The 16,278-nt window shown below is 44.5% G+C and overlaps 1 protein-coding gene across 2 annotated transcripts; it reads left to right on the forward strand.

The window, feature by feature from the left end:
* Nucleotides 1-315: 315 nt before the first annotated feature.
* LOC124045361 (phosphatidylinositol N-acetylglucosaminyltransferase subunit A-like) lies at nt 316-7,136 on the forward strand. Of its 2 annotated transcripts, XM_046364660.1 has the most exons (8): nt 316-443; nt 752-1,502; nt 4,497-5,010; nt 5,196-5,466; nt 5,601-5,733; nt 5,824-5,956; nt 6,223-6,429; nt 6,569-7,136. In XM_046364660.1, the coding sequence occupies exons 3-8, from the start codon at nt 4,564-4,566 to the stop codon at nt 6,860-6,862; spliced, it is 1,485 nt and encodes a 494-aa protein (XP_046220616.1). In that variant the 5' UTR covers nt 316-443; nt 752-1,502; nt 4,497-4,563; the 3' UTR covers nt 6,863-7,136. The 2 variants fall into 2 exon arrangements, with proteins under 2 accessions (XP_046220616.1, XP_046220623.1); XM_046364667.1 differs by lacking the exon at nt 752-1,502 and having other exon boundaries at nt 317-443.
* Nucleotides 7,137-16,278: the final 9,142 nt, after the last annotated feature.

Here is a 16,278-nt window from a genome sequence, read left to right on the forward strand (position 1 = left end):
TGGCGCGTTGTAGTAGACGTCTCCATATTTCGTTAGGGAACGCCTACTATGAATTTCCTTGTGCAGTAACTCAATTCGGATTTGCACTCCCAAACAGCGAAATTTAAAATTCGCAAAGAATAACACTTCATAACAAGTATATTGAGATCAAATGTTTAATCGATGAAAATGTCGGCCAAAATCCATCTCGTTCCCTCTTCTCCCACTACGCGACAGTTAGGCACCTCTCACTACCATATTTGCTTGTGAGTGGAAACGCCAACCGGTTGCTTCACATTTATACATCCAGTGAAATATCTGTCTTGTTGTTCTATCTTTGACATGATGACGCGGAGCAGGAAGTGTGTGTTGTTTTGATTGACGGAATATGGTTGAATAACGATGAACTGAGACAAAATTGTTGATTTATTTAAAACAAAAATAAATTTCTCTTTGCTTTGAAGGTAAGGTCATAGTCTCAAGTCTGAACCCTTTGCAGCATCATAGCAAACATACTAGCTTACCTAGCTTAATTTCTAACGTTGACTAGCCAACTAAAAAGTTACAGCAGCTAGTTAACGTTACCTCCAAGCTACAAACGAATGGGTTATCTACACTGTACAAAGATTAGGAACCATTGCTGTATTCATAAATGCCAAACCATTGCTGTATTCATAAATGCCAAGGGAAGCCAGGCTAAATTGGAGAAAAAAAATGCATATAACAATATGTATTTCGTCTCTGTGTTTCATAATTGCCCTTCAATTCGCAGAAGCTGAATGTATCTCACCGGGGGAAAAAAGCATCCGAGCAAACTAAACAGCGAACATCTGTCTCCCTACGTGTATGCCATCTATCTGATGCTGTCTGGTCTAAACGAGTATGACATTGTTGCTTCCCATACTTGATTGGAATGCAACGGAAGTCAGCGAGCATTTGGCCTCCCTTGATCGGTCAATTTTTTATATATATTTTTTTTTATCAGCGTTAATTAAGCTAAACTGAGCCAGTTCAAATGTGAATGGTCCTGGCTCACCCCCCAAAAGTGTCAAGGAAAGCCAGCTTGGATTTTGGCATCCCTCACATCAAATCGCATTGAGATCATTCATCATTGACAGAACAACTTGAATTGTTGCATCCAGTTGTGTTGTAGCCCTTTGGTGGCTAGATTGCTTGCTAAAATTGGCCCTTTCCTAAATTATCCATGGATGGAGATAGGGAGTTGGTCTTGTGGTTTTACTTAGTTCTCCATACTAGACAATGATTATAATGACGATTCTGATTAAACCATTAATTCATGCATTGTTGTGCCCTGGCCTGAGAGCATGGACATTCAGCATGTAACAGGCTAATGTTAACCAGCTAAAGTTGTCCATTAATTTAATTAGGCTTGCAAGTAAGCATTTTAGCCAGGTAGCCTAGGACAACAAAAAAATAAACACGTGTACTGTATGGCTGAGTGATAGACTGTTTCGTCAACATGAAAGAAAGGAGGATGGCATTGGCGTTTCTCTACAAGTAGGGTGAGTCAACATATTCTCTACTTGCGTTCACGCATACTCATGCAGACAGAACCATGGACAGCCACATTTTATTTTGCTTACGTTGATTGCAATAAATTGTTTTTGGTATCTTTTAGTTGTCACTGTATTAGACTAAGCAGAGGTGATGGAATGGTGGAGGCAGCTGCTGTTTTCTTTGCGACTTGCGGTAACTCACTGTGGTTCTAAATCAATAGTTCTTTAGTGGTCCGTAAAATCCGGAAACATTAACTTGCTTGACCATGCTGTTGGTCATGTAACTGTCTGTTACATGTAATAAACTCAGAAAAAAAAACTTCCTCTCACTGTCAACTGCGTTTATTTTCCGCAAACTTAACGTGTAAATATTTGTATGAACACAAGAAGATTCAACAACTGACATAAACTGAACAAGTTCCACAGACATGTGACTAACAGAAATTGAATGTGTCCCTGAACAAAGGGGGAGTCAAAATCAAAACTAACAGTCAGTATCTGGTGTGGTCACCAGCTGCATTAAGTACTGCAGTGCATCTACTCCTCATGGACTGCACCAGATTTGCCGGTTCTTGCTGTGAGATGTTACCCCACTCTTCCACCAAGTTACCTGCAAGTTCCCGGACATTTCTGGGGTGAATTGCCCTCGCCCTCACCCTCCGAACCAACAGGTCCCAGATGTGCTCAATGGGATTGAGGTCCGGGCTCTTCGATGGCCATGGCAGAACACTGACATTCCTGTCTTGCAGGAAATCACACACAGAACGAGCAGTATGGCTGGTGGCATTGTCATGCTGGAGGGTCATGTAAGGATGAGCCTGCAGGAAGGGTACCACCATGAGGGAGAAGGATGTCTTCCCTGTAACGCACAGCGCTGAAATTGCTTGCAATGACAACAAGCTCAGTCCGATGATGTTGTCACACACCGCCCCAGACCATGACGGACCCTCCATCTCCAAATCAATCCCGCTCCAGAGTACAGGCCTCGGTGTAACACTCATTCCTTCAACGATAAACACGAATCCAATCATCACCCCATGCGCACAAAACCGCGACTCGTCAGTGAAGAGCACTTTTTGCCAGTCCTGTCTGGTCCAGCAACAGTGGGTTGGTCCCAACCCACCGTTGCTGGACCAGACAGGACTGCCCATAGGTGACGTTGTTGCCGGTGATGTCTGGTGAGGACCTGCCTTACAACAGGCCTACAAGCCCTCAGTCCAGCCTCTCTTAGCCTATTGCGGACAGTATGAGCACTGATGGAGGGATTGTGCATTCCTGGTGTAACTCGGGCAGTTGTTGCCATCCTGTACCTGTCCCGCAGGTGTGATGTTCGGATGCACCAATCCTATGCAGGTGTTGTTACACGTGGTCTGCCACTGCAAGGATGATCAGCTGTCCGTCCTGTCTCCCTGTAGCGCTGTCTTAGGCGCCTCACAGTATGGACATTGCAATTTATTGCCCAGGCCACATCTGCAGTCCTCATGCCTCCTTGCAGCATTGCCTAAGGCATGTTCACGCAGATGAGCAGGGATCCTGGGCATCTTTCTTTTGGTGTCTTTCAGAGAAAGGCCTCTTTAGTGTCCAAAGTTTTCACAACTGTGACCTTAATTGCCTACTGTCTGTAAGCTGTTAGTGTCTTAACGACCGTTCCACAGGTGCATGTTCATTAATTGTTTATGGTTCATTGAACAAGCTTGGGAAACAGTGTTTAAATCCTTGGCAATGAAGGTCTGTGAAGTTATTTAGATTTTTATGAAGTATCTTTGAAAGACAGGGTCCTGAAAAGGGGACATTTCTTTTTTTGCTGAGTTTATGATTTGTGGACTAAACAGGACAGAGGTTGCTATCTGATTTTGTGATAAAACAAAGGTGTCTTTGAATTTATTTTACCACTGTGTCTAAATGTTTCAGCCTTTAGGCCTAAATATCACGGTCGCAAGGCATATGAATTAACAGGTTATAAGAGCAAACAACGCAATTTTCACTACACTGGTTGTAATATGGCCTTTTTTTCTGGCTTCCCCAGTGATTTTACCGCTACTGTTAGGAACACCTACACTTTCCATGACATAGACTGACCAGGTGAAAGCTATGATCCTCTATTGATGTCCCTTGTTAAATCCACTTCAATCCTTGTAGATTGACAGGTTAAATAATGATTTTTAAGCCTTGAGATAATTGAGACATGGATTGTGTGTGTGCCATTCAGACGGTGAATAGGTTAGACAAAAATGGGCCTCCCGGGTGGCGCAGTGGTCTCAGGCACTGCATCGCAGTGCTAGCTGTGCCACCAGAGCCCAGGCTCTGTCGCAGCTGGCCGCGAGGCCCATGGGGCGGTGCACAATTGGCCCAGCGTCGTCCGGGTTAGGGAGGGTTTGGCCGGCAGGGATATCCTTGTCTCATCGCGCACTAGCGACTCCTGTGGCGGGCCGGGCGCAGTGCACGCTGACTCGGTCGCCAGGTGTACGGTGTCTCCTCCGACACGTTGTTGCGGCTAGCTTCCGGGTTGGATGTGCGTTGTGTCAAGAAGCGGTGCGGCTAGGTTGGGTTGTGTTTCAGAGTTCTTGAGTGTATCAAGAAATGCAATGCTGCTGGGTTTTTCACGCTCAACCGTATCAAGAATGGTCCACCACCCGAAGGACATCCAGCAAGCTTGACGCAACTGTGTGAAGCATTGGAGTCAACATAGGCCAGCATCCCTGTGGAATGCTTTCGACACCGAGAGTCAATGCTTCAACAAATTGAGTTTGTTCTGAGGGCAAAAGGGGGTAAAACTCAATATTAAGAAGGTGTTCCTAACGTTTTGTACACTCAGTGTATGCGGCCAGATGATATCTCGACAAGCTAGCTTGCAACCGCTTATTCATAAGATCATCTTTCGATAAGCTTCATTACCAAAGTGTATGATATAGTAATTAGATTGAGTCCTAGGCTAGTCTGAGCAGATTGTGTTGTTGTAGCTAGCCATTGTAATTTATATATTTTTCATTATTTACACAGGTGCATGGTTGCTCTACATGTGAAACGCCTGTATGAGTGACGCACACAACCACAGCACTCCACCATCATGGGCCAACGAAGGAGGGGGGCGGCTGCCCATGCTCCCCCAGCAAACAGACACCATGACGGGCTCACAGTAGCTCCCCAGGCCCCAAACAGGAAACACAACATTTGCATGGTGTCAGACTTCTTCTACCCCAATATGGGAGGGGTGGAGAGCCACATCTACCAGCTATCCCAGTGTCTGATCGAGAAGGGCCACAAGGTGGTGATCGCCACCCACACCTACGGCTGCAGGAAGGGGGTCCGCTACCTGACCAATGGGCTCAAGGTCTACTACCTGCCCCTGCAGGTGATGTACAACCAGTCCACCGTCACCACCTGCTTCCACAGCCTGCCACTTCTGCGCTGTGTGTTCGTCAGGGAACGCATCACCGTGGTGCACGCCCACAGCTCCTTCTCCGCTATGGGACACGATGCACTGTTCCACGCCAAGACCATGGGCCTCAACACGGTGGGTAGCAGTCTAGCAGAGAGGGTGTTGTGGGTGGTGAAACTAAGCCTACCTTTGACCGAACGTAGTGCACTATAGGAATAGGGAGCCATTGCAGACTCAACCTACGGCAAGGCGGTAAATAGCTTTTTATGTGTCCATCTAGTATAAATAATAAATAACTAAAGGTTGTTTTCTGTTTACAGGTGTTCACTGACCACTCCCTCTTCGGTTTTGCTGACGTCAGCTCGGTGCTGACCAATAAGCTGCTGGCTGTGTCTCTGTGCGATACCAATCACATTGTGTGCGTGTCATACACCAGTAAGGAGAACACAGTGCTCAGGGCAGGCCTCGACCCCGAGATTGTTTCTGTCATCCCCAATGCCGTCGACCCCAGAGACTTCACCCCCGACCCCTCCCAACGGCATAACGACAGGATCACCATCGTTGTGATCAGCCGCCTCGTCTACCGCAAAGGTAGGGTGGGTTGAGACTATACTGTATATAATGTAGCAAAAACTTCATCTACGTAATTTATTATTACATACAGTTCCTGTAGGTATGATTGTTGAAGTGTGAAGTGTCATTTCCTGCTCTTTCCCTTTTTTAAGGAATAGATCTTCTGGGAAGGATCATCCCAGAGCTCTGTCTGAAACATCCAGATGTACATTTCTTGATTGGTGGAGAGGGACCAAAGAGAATCGTGTTGGAGGAAGTGAGAGAGAAATACCAACTACACGACAGGTACAATTATACAGTGGTGTGTGTGCATGTGTGTGGTTGTATGTGTTTATATGTACTGCATGTGTCTGATTTGCTTCTCTCTCTCCCAAGGGTGCATCTCCTGGGGGCCCTGGAGCATAAGGATGTGCGTGGGGTGTTGGTCCAGGGACATATCTTCCTCAACACCTCCCTGACTGAGGCCTTCTGCATGGCCATAGTGGAGGGAGCCAGCTGTGGACTACAGGTGGGTTCATCCCTTATCACAACACAGGCCAGGTACAGTATACGTTAGCTGGTGCACTGTGAGATAAAGTGGTTGATACCTGGAACTGGTTGGGTGTAAGTCAGGGATTGTCTAATGACAAGCAGTGGTGGATTGAGTGGGTGTTTGTCCATTAAGATGAATGGGGCAACGTGGTGAACTTTGTGTATGTGTGGGTGTTTAGATGTTGAGTATGCTTGTAATGTGAGGGAGTTTGAGATCTGATCATTTTGTGTGTGTGCGTGTAGGTGGTAAGTACGCGTGTTGGAGGGATCCCAGAGGTTCTGCCTGAGCATCTGATCACCCTGTGCGAGCCAACCGTGCATTCTCTGTGTGTCGGCCTGGAGAGTGTCATCGCTAGGCAACTATCGGGCCGCGTTGAATCCCCCGCCACCATCCACGCCCACGTCCGCACCCTGTACACCTGGAGGAACGTTGCAGAGAGAACAGAGAAGGTAGGCTCATTCATGCTTACATACTCTCTATGTTTCATAAATCTACACTGTGATACACTTTCATAATACCTTTCATTGACTCCGACTGAGATACTGATGAGGTCTAATTCATTGATACTAACTCTCTCTGTTCTGTCAGGTATATGATTGCGTCGCTGGGAAGGAGGTTCTTCCTCTGGACAGACGGCTGCTCAGACTCAGGGCCCATTGTGGCCCCGTGGCAGGCTCCATCTTTGCCCTCTTTGCTGTTCTCGACTTCCTCTTCCTGCTCCTCCTCCGCTGGCTCCTCCCAGACCGCCTCATAGATATTGCCATGGACGCCACGGGCCCTCAGGGGTTGTGGAGGCGGGGCTTGGGCGATAGGAAAGGAACTCGCTCTAAAAGTGCCGTCTTGACAAAGGAGGAGTCAAGTGGTCACAAGACCAAGCTCTGATCACAACTCCAAGCAGGCACAAATCCTTATCCTCAATTGTTATATAACTCCTGAAAATACAGATGTTTTTTAATTTTTTTTTACTTGATATCTGACCGCACTACCTTATGACCTGTGGAGACTGACCACCCGTTGCAGAATGTTTCAGGGGGAACCTGTGTGTTTTCAATAGGATTGTTTGTTTTTTTAAATTATTTTTTTGTTTTGTTTTCCTCTATATATTTAATGTATTATTTCTTAAACTTTCTATGATAAAAAGGATCACTACTTTGCAGTTATGTATCTTTTGTAATGTTATTTCTTTATTATTTTTAAAAATTCTTCTGAGTGGCAGAATCAAATCAAATCAAATTGTATTTGTCACATGCGCCGAATACAACCGGTGTAGACCTTACCTTGAAATGCTTACTTACAAGCCCTTAACCAACAATGCAGTTTTAAGAAAATAAGTATAAAAAAGTAACACAATAAAATAAAAACTAGGCTATGTACAGGGGGTACCGGTACCGAGTCAATGTGTGGGGTTCAGGTTAGTCGAGGTAATATGTACATGTAGGTAGGGGTAAAGTGACTGCATAGATAATAAATAGTGAGGGGGGGGTCAATGCAAATAGTCCAGGTAGCCATTTGCTTAGTTGTTCAGCAATGGGGGTAGAAGCTGTTCAGAAGACTTTTGGACTTGGCGTTCCGGTACTGCTTGCCATGCGGTAGTGGAGAGAACAGTCTAGCAAACAAATAAATTCATAAAAAAATCCTACAATCTGATTTTCTGGATTTTTTTTCTCATTTTGTCTGTCATAGTTGAAGTGTACCTATGATGAAAATTACAAGCCTCTCATCTTTTTAAGTGGGAGAACTTGCACAATTGGTGGCTGACTAACTACTTTTTTTGCCGCACTGTATATAGGAACAAAAATAACACTGTTTTCACTGTAAACAGCTGACCAGACAAAACGCAGAGCTGAAAGGGGAGGAGATGTGGCTGGCATGCATCTACAAAAAAAAACAGGAAAGCAAAACCAATTCTCCAACCGTTGCGTTTTTCAAATCATTGGTTTTTGGGAGAGAAAAAAAAACGTGTCCTCTTCTTGATTTTTTTGAATCCATAAACTAAAAGGGTCCATCTTTGCATATACACCTCTGCTCTCAGTGCCGTTGTTACCATCTGACCATGCAGATTGACCCCGTTACATACACGCACCTCTCAAACAGGATGTACAAAAGCTTGTGCTTAGCATCAAAACAGTGCAGGGCTCTAACAAACCGTAAAGGCTCATTTCCTCTCCCCATTCCCTATCCCCATCTCTCCTCCCCCAGGTGTGCATTTACATCACTGAAATGAAGGGCCAATTTCATCTACAAAGTGACAGAGGAACATATCAGGGGAAAGGAAGGACATACAAACAGAATACAACAAACCTCTCTTTCAGACACGCACGGACATACATACATTCAAACAGTTAAAAACAGTATCAGAGAAAAAGAGGACTGAACCCTAGGTACTGTCTGCTTTGTTGCTGTTTGGTGATTAAGTTAAACAAACACCAAGGTTGCTTATATTTTGTTCTGTCAAATTGAGAAGAAAGAAATGGTAATTTGGCTTTACTTTCCCTTCCATGTTCCCTTCCATGCTAAATGGGTTAGTTAACTAGCCGATGTTAGTTAGCAGGCTACGTTAGCTGGCAATGGCTAACAAACCAAGCTACCCGCTTTAGTGATAGCTAGCCAATATGAAATGTTAACATATAATAAACCTTTGATTTGACCGTAGTCTTCCAGTGTAGGTTCAGGGTATTCATGAGCCCCGAATGTTTAAAAGAGATGTAGGAGAGAGAGTACCGTATGCAGAGAGGTTCCAGAGGTGCTGGACACTCCCATAGCAAGCACAGCCCTACGTTTCCATAAACTTTTGAATGTACTCATCTCATGTGTATATACTGTTTTCTATACTATTCTTTGGTACCTCATTCACTTAATAATGCTTACATATCTGGCATTACTCATATGTATATATTGTTTTTCTATACTATTCTACTGTATCTTAGTCTGTTCCGCTCTGACATCGCTCGTCCATATGTATACAGCATTAATTCATTCCTATTTAGATTTGTGTGTATTGGGTATATGTTGTGTAATTTGTTAGATATTACTTTTTAGATATTACTGCACTGTCGGAGCTAGAAGCACAAGCATTTCGCTACATCCGCAATAACATCTGCTAATGACGTGTACGTGACCAATAAAATGTGATTTGATTTTTGATTTGTTTTGAATGCTTTTCCAACCGTCTTGAAGGAATTCCCACAAAAAAGAAAATGACGTTTTCGTCTTTTGAGCTTCTAGTCATGAAATCTATGCAGCCTACTCAATCACTTTTTATAGCTACTGTTTACAGGCCTCCTGGGCCATATACAGCGTTTCTCACTGAGTTCCCTGAATTCCTATCAGACCTTGTAGTCATTGCAGATAATATTCTAATCTTTGGTGACTTTAATATTCACATGGAAAAGTCCACAGACCCACTCCAAAAGGCTTTTGGAGCCATCATCGACTCAGTGGGTTTTGTCCAACATGTCTCTGGACCCACTCACTCTCACAGTCATACGCTGGACCTAGTTTTGTCCCATGGAATAAATGTTGTGGATCTTAATGTTTTTCCTCATAATCCTGGACTATCAGACCACCATTTTATTACGTTTGCAATTGCAACAAATAATCTGCTCAGACCCCAACCAAGGAACATCAAAAGTCGTGCTATAAATTCACAGACAACACAAAGATTCCTTGATGCCCTTCAGACTCCCTCTGCCTACCCAAGGACGCCAGAGGACAAAAATCCGTTAACCACCTAACTGAGGATCTCAAAACCTTGCAATACCCTAGATGCAGTTGCACCAAAAACTAAAAAAATGTCTCATAAGAAACTAGCTCCATGGTACACAGAAAATACCCTTGAGCTCTGAAGCAAGCTTCCAGAAAATTGGAACGGAAATGGCGCCACACCAAACTGGAAGTCTTCCGACTAGCTTGGAAGGATGGTACCGTGCAGTACCGAAGAGCCCTTACTGCTGCTCGATCGTCCTATTTTTCTAACTTAATTGAGGAAAATAAGAACAATCCGAAATTCCTTTTTGATACTGTGGCAAAGCTAACTAAAAAGCAGCATTCCCCAAGAGAGGATGACTTGCACTTTAGCAGTGATAAATTCATGAACTTCTTTGAGGAAAAGATTATGATTATTAGAAAGCAAATTACGGACTCCTCTTTAAACCTGCGTATTCCTCCAAACCTCAGTTGTCCTGAGTCTGCACAACTCTGCCAGGACCTAGGATCAAGAGAGACGCTCAAGTGTTTTAGTACTATATCTCTTGACACAATGATGAAAATAATCATGGCCTCTAAACCTTCAAGCTGTATACTGACCCTATTCCAACTAAACTACTGAAAGAGCTGCTTCCTGTGCTTGGCCCTCCTATGTTGAACATAATAAACGGCTCTCTATCCACTGGATGTGTACCAAACTCACTAAAAGTGGCAGTAATAAAGCCTCTCTTGAAAAAGCCAAACCTTGACCCAGAAAATATAAAAAACTATCGGCCTATATCAAATCTTCCATTCCTCTCAAAGATTTTAGAGAAGGCTGTTGCGCAGCAACTCACTGCCTTCCTGAAGACAAACAATGTATACGAAATGCTTCAGTCTGGTTTTAGACCCCATCATAGCACTGAGACGGCACTTGTGAAGGTGGTAAATGACATTTTGATGGCATCGGACCGAGGCTCTGCATCTGTCCTCGTGCTCCTAGACCTTAGTGCTGCTTTTGATACCATCGATCACCACATTCTTTTGGAGAGATTGGAAACCCAAATTGGTCTAACGGACATGTTCTGGCCTGGTTTAGGTCTTATCTGTCGGAAAGATATCAGTTTGTCTCTGTGAATGGTTTGTCCTCTGACAAATCAACTGTACATTTCGGTGTTCCTCAAGGTTCTGTTTTAGGACCACTATTGTTTTCACTATATATTTTACCTCTTGGGGATGTTATTCGAAAACATAATGTAAACTTTCACTGCTATGGCTGTACATTTCAATGAAACACGGTGAAGCACCAAAATTGCCCTCGCTAGAAGCATGTGTTTCAGACATAAGGAAGTGGATGGCTGCAAACTTTCTACTATTAAACTCGGACAAAACAGAGATGCTTGTTCTAGGTCCCAAGAAACAAAGAGATCTTCTGTTGAATCTGACAATTAATCTTAATGGTTGTACAGTCGTCTCAAATAAAACTGTGAAGGACCTCAAGATTACTCTGGACCCTGATCTCTCTTTTGAAGAACATATCAAGACCATTTCGAGGACAGCTTTTTTCCATCTACGTAACATTGCAAAAATCAGAAACTTTCTGTCCAAAAATGATGCAGAAAAATTAATCCATGCTTTTGTCACTTCTAGGTTAGACTACTGCAATGCTCTATTTTCCGGCTACCCGGATAAAGCACTAAATAAACTTCAGTTAGTGCTAAATCGGCTGCTAGAATCCTGACTAGAACCAAAAAATTTGATCATATTACTCCAGTGCTAGCCTCTCTACACTGGCTTCCTGTCAAAGCAAGGGCTGATTTCAAGGTTTTACTGCTAACCTACAAAGCATTACATGGGCTTGCTCCTACCTACCTCTCTGATTTGGTCCTGCCGTACATACCTATACGTACGCTACGGTCACAAGACGCAGGCCTCCTAATTGTCCCTAGAATTTCTAAGCAAACAGCTGGAGGCAGGGCTTTCTCCTATAGAGCTCCATTTTTATGGAACGGTCTGCCTACCCATGTCAGAGACGCAAACTCGGTCTCAACCTTTAAGTCTTTACTGAAGACTCATCTCTTCAGTGGGTCATATGATTGAGTGTAGTCTGGCCCAGGAGTGGGAAGGTGAACGGAAAGGCTCTGGAGCAACGAACCGCCCTTGCTGTCTCTGCCTGGCCGGTTCCCCTTTTCCACTGGGATTCTCTGCCTCTAACCCTGTTACGGGGGCTGAGTCACTGGCTTGCTGGGGCTCTCTCGTGCCGTCCCTGGGGGGGGTGCGTCACCTGGGTGGGTTGATTCACTGTTGTGGTCGGCCTGTCTGGGTTTCCCCCCCCCCCCCTTTGGGTTGTACCGTGTCGGAGATCTTTGTGGGCTATACTCGGCCTTGTCTCAGGATGGTAAGTTGGTGGTTGTAGATTTCCCTCTAGTGGTGTGGGGGCTGTGCTTTGGCAAGTGGGTGGGGTTATATCCTTCCTGTTTGGCCCTGTCCGGGGGTGTCCTCGGATGGGGCCACAGTGTCTCCTGACCCCTCCTGTCTCAGCCTCCAGTATTTATGCTGCAGTAGTTTATGTGTCGGGGGGCTAGGGTCAGTTTGTTTATCTGGAGTACTTCTCCTGTCCTATTCGGTGTCCTGTGTAAATCTAAGTGTGCGTTCTCTAATTCTCTCCTTCTCTCCTTCTTTCTCTCTCTCGGAGGACCTGAGCCCTAGAACCATGCCCCAGGACTACCTGACATGATGACTCCTTGCTGTCCCCAGTCCACCTGGCCATGCTGCTGCTCCAGTTTCAACTGGCCTGGGCCCTAGGACCATGTCCCAGGACTACCTGACATGAGGACTCCTTGCTGTCCCCAGTCCACCTGGCCATGCTCCTGCTCCAGTTTCAACTGTTCTGCCTTACTATTATTCAACCATGCTGGTCATTTATGAACATTTGAACATCTTGGCCACGTTCTGTTATAATCTCCACCCGGCACAGCCAGAAGAGGACTGGCCACCCCACATATGCTCTCTCTAATTCTCTCTTTCTTTCTCTCTCTCGGAGGACCTGAGCCCTAGGACCGTGCCCCAGGACTACCTGACATGATGGCTCCTTGCTGTCCCCAGTCCACCTGACTGTTGCTGCTCCAGTTTCAACTGTTCTGCCTTATTATTATTTGACCATGCTGGTCATTTATGAACATTTGAACATCTTGGTCATTTTCTGTTATAATCTCTACCCGGCACAGCCAGAAGAGGACTGGCCACCCCACATAGCCCGGTTCCTCTCTAGGTTTCTTCCTAGGTTTTGGCCTTTCTAGGGAGTTTTTCCTAGCCACCGTGCTTTTACACCTGCATTGTTTGCTGTTTGGGGTTTTAGGCTGGGTTTCTGTACAGCACTTTGAGATATCAGCTGATGTACGAAGGGCTATATAAATAAATTTGATTTGATTTGATTTGATATGCTGATGAGCACTTGTTGGCTGCTTTTTCTTGACACTGCAGTCCAAGTCATCCCAAACCAAATCAATTGGGTTGAGTTCGGGTGATTGTGGAGGCCAGGTCATCTGATGCAGCACTCCATCACTCTCCTTCATGGTCAAATAGCCTTTACACAGGAGGTGTGTTTTGAGTCATTGTCCTTTTGAAAAACAAATGATTGTCCCACTAAGCGCAAACCAGATGGGATAGCGTTTCGCTGCAGAATGCCGTGGTAGCCATACTGGTTAAGTGTGCCTTGAATTCTAAATAAATCACAGACAGTGTCACCAGCAAAGCACCATCACACCTCCTCCCCCATGCTTCACGGTGGGAACCACACATGCAGAGATCATCTGTTCACCTACTCTGCATCACACAAAGACACGGTGCTTGCAACCAAAAATCTCCAATTTGGAGTCATCAGACCAAAGGACAGATTTCCACCTAATGTTCATTGCTCGTGTTTCTTGGCCCAAGCAAGTCTCTTCTTAATATTGGAGACCTTTAGTAGTGGTTTCTTTGCAGCAATTCGACCATGAAGGCCTGATTCACTCAGTCTCCTCGGAACAGTTGATGTTGAGATGTGTCTGTTACTTTAACTCTGAAGCATTTATTTGGGCTGCAATTAGAGGTGCAGTTATTTGCTGATTTTCTTATCCTCTGCAGCAGAAGTAACACTGGGTCTTCCTTTCCTGTGGTGGTCTTCATGAGAGCCAATGTAATCATAGTGCTTGAAGGTTTTTGCGACTGCATTTGAAGAAATTTTCAAAGCTCTTGAAATTTTCAAGATCGACTGAACTTCATTCTTAAAGTAATGATGGGCTGTTGTTTCTCTTTGCTTATTTTAGCTGTTCTTGCCATAAGATGGACTTGGTCTTTTAGCATATAGGGGTAGCTTCTGTATACCAACCCTACCTTGTCACAACACAACTGATTGGCTCAAAAACGCATTAAGAAGGAAAGAAATTCCACAAAATAACTTTTAACAAGGAACACATGTTAATTCAAATGCATTCCAAGTAACTACCTCATGAAGCTGGTTGAAAGAATGCCAAGAGTGTGCAAAGTTGTCATCAAGGCAAAGGGTGGAGAATGAAGAATCTCAAATGTTAAATATATTTGGACTTGTTTAACACTTTTTTGGTTACTACATGATTCCATATGTGTTATTTCATAGTTTTAATTTCTTCACTATTACTATTATTCTGGTCTATTAAAAATAAAGAAAAACCCTTGAATGAGTAGGTGTGTCCAAACTTTTGACTGGTACTGTATATATAAAACATTTTCTTTACTTTCCCCCAATTGGGAGTTACAGTCTTGTTCAATCGCTGCAACTCCCCTATGGACTTGGGAGAGAACAAGATTGAGAACCATGTGTCCTCCGAAACACAACCCTGCCAAGCCACACTCCTTCTTGACACACTGCTTGCTTAACGTGGAAGCCAGTCCCGCAACAATGTGTTGGAGTAAAGACAGTCCAAACTGAAATCAGCTTGCAGGTGCCCGGCCCGCCACAAGGAGCCGCTAGAGCGCAATGAGACAAGGAAATCCCGGCAGGCCAAATCCTCCCCTAACCCGGACAACGCTGGGACAATTGTACACCGCCTCATGGGTCTCCCAGTCGGCTGGAATCAAACCTGGGTCTGTAGTGACACCTCAAGCACTGCGACGCAGTGCCTTAGACCACTGCACCACTCAGGAGGCCCAGGACTTTTTTTATTGTGAGTTCCCCCAACAACAACAACCATTTGGAGCCCCCTGGCGCCCACAGCGCCCTATGCGCAGCATGTAGTCTGACTGTACAGTATGTATGTAGTTTACATCCAGACTGTTTGTGAAATCTGAACCATGGTTTGATGAAAACATGTTGGTGTTTTTTGCACTATGAAAAAAACGGAATTTTCTGTTTGTGTGTGTGCATCAGTCCATCGCCTTACCTATGCTTACCTCTATTGTCATGCAACAGTCACCCCTATCCCATGGACAGGGGGGTTGTGGAGGTGATACTCGTTGGGGGAGGAGGTAGCTCGGGGCCTGATAAGAGGTCTGGGAAAGCCAGCAGCCAGACAGGTTTGTCGATCCCACTCAGACAGGCTAATAGCATGTTTCAGTCACTGTGGATGAGGCTGCTGTTGTTGTTTGACCATGGGTGCTGTTCAGACTGCGATTGCCCTTTGCAGTCGGCCTTGGAGGGACCCCTTCCACATCTACGGGGGACTGCCGTGCAACTCACTCATTGCTGGTATGATTTTCTCTATTTTTCTAACGAAATTATTTTATTCATCAAAATAGTTTTGTTTTGTCATAAACCCCTTATGTTGTAGTGGACTTGTGTTTATGTAATTGAGTAATATTACCGGCAGAGGGAGCCCCATCACATACTGTATCTGACCCTGGTCCATTCCCCTGCTGGATCTCTTGGACAAAAGGCAAGTTGTCTGGGCATCAGACCTGGGAAGAAAATAGTTCTATTTTAGTAGTTTATTTGAAAATGAGATTTTTTTCAAATACTCAATATAGTCGACTATAGTTTACACAGTTTCAGGCAACTATACTGAACAAAAATAAAAACGCAACATGTAAAGTGTTGGTCCCAGGTTTCATGAGCTGAAATAAAAGACCCCAGAAATGTTCCATACGCACCAAAACCTTATTTTTCTCAAATTGTATGCACCAATTTGTTTAAGTCCCTGTTAGTGAGCATTACGCAGGTGCACCTTGTGCTTGGGACAAGAAAAAGACACTCTAAAATGTGTAGTTTTGTCACACAACATAATGCCACAGATGTCTCAAGTTTACACTAGGGTGTGCCCAGTACTCGGGAAAAACGAGTATAGTAACGGGATATTTTCTCAATATGATTATGACTCAAGTATTCTTTGTAATTATCTGTTAACTGAACAAAATTATTTTCAGATGCGTGCTGAGAGCATCTTGCTTTCACTCAAACAGTGTGAAGCACTGTGTGCTCTAAACAACTAGTGGCTAGTCTTCTGTCTGTAAAGAATGAGCGGGGTATCGGTTGAGCCTGCTGCAACGATTGGATTAGAACAAGCAGCTCTCCCTCCACAGCAACTCTCATTTCAGACACGCGCACCTCTGTTGCACTCACTCACAGGAAATAACTAGATTGAACAACAATGACCAGCTAC

The sequence above is a fragment of the Oncorhynchus gorbuscha genome, linkage group LG01 (genome assembly GCF_021184085.1).
Source record: "Oncorhynchus gorbuscha isolate QuinsamMale2020 ecotype Even-year linkage group LG01, OgorEven_v1.0, whole genome shotgun sequence".
Taxonomy (NCBI): domain Eukaryota; kingdom Metazoa; phylum Chordata; class Actinopteri; order Salmoniformes; family Salmonidae; genus Oncorhynchus; species Oncorhynchus gorbuscha.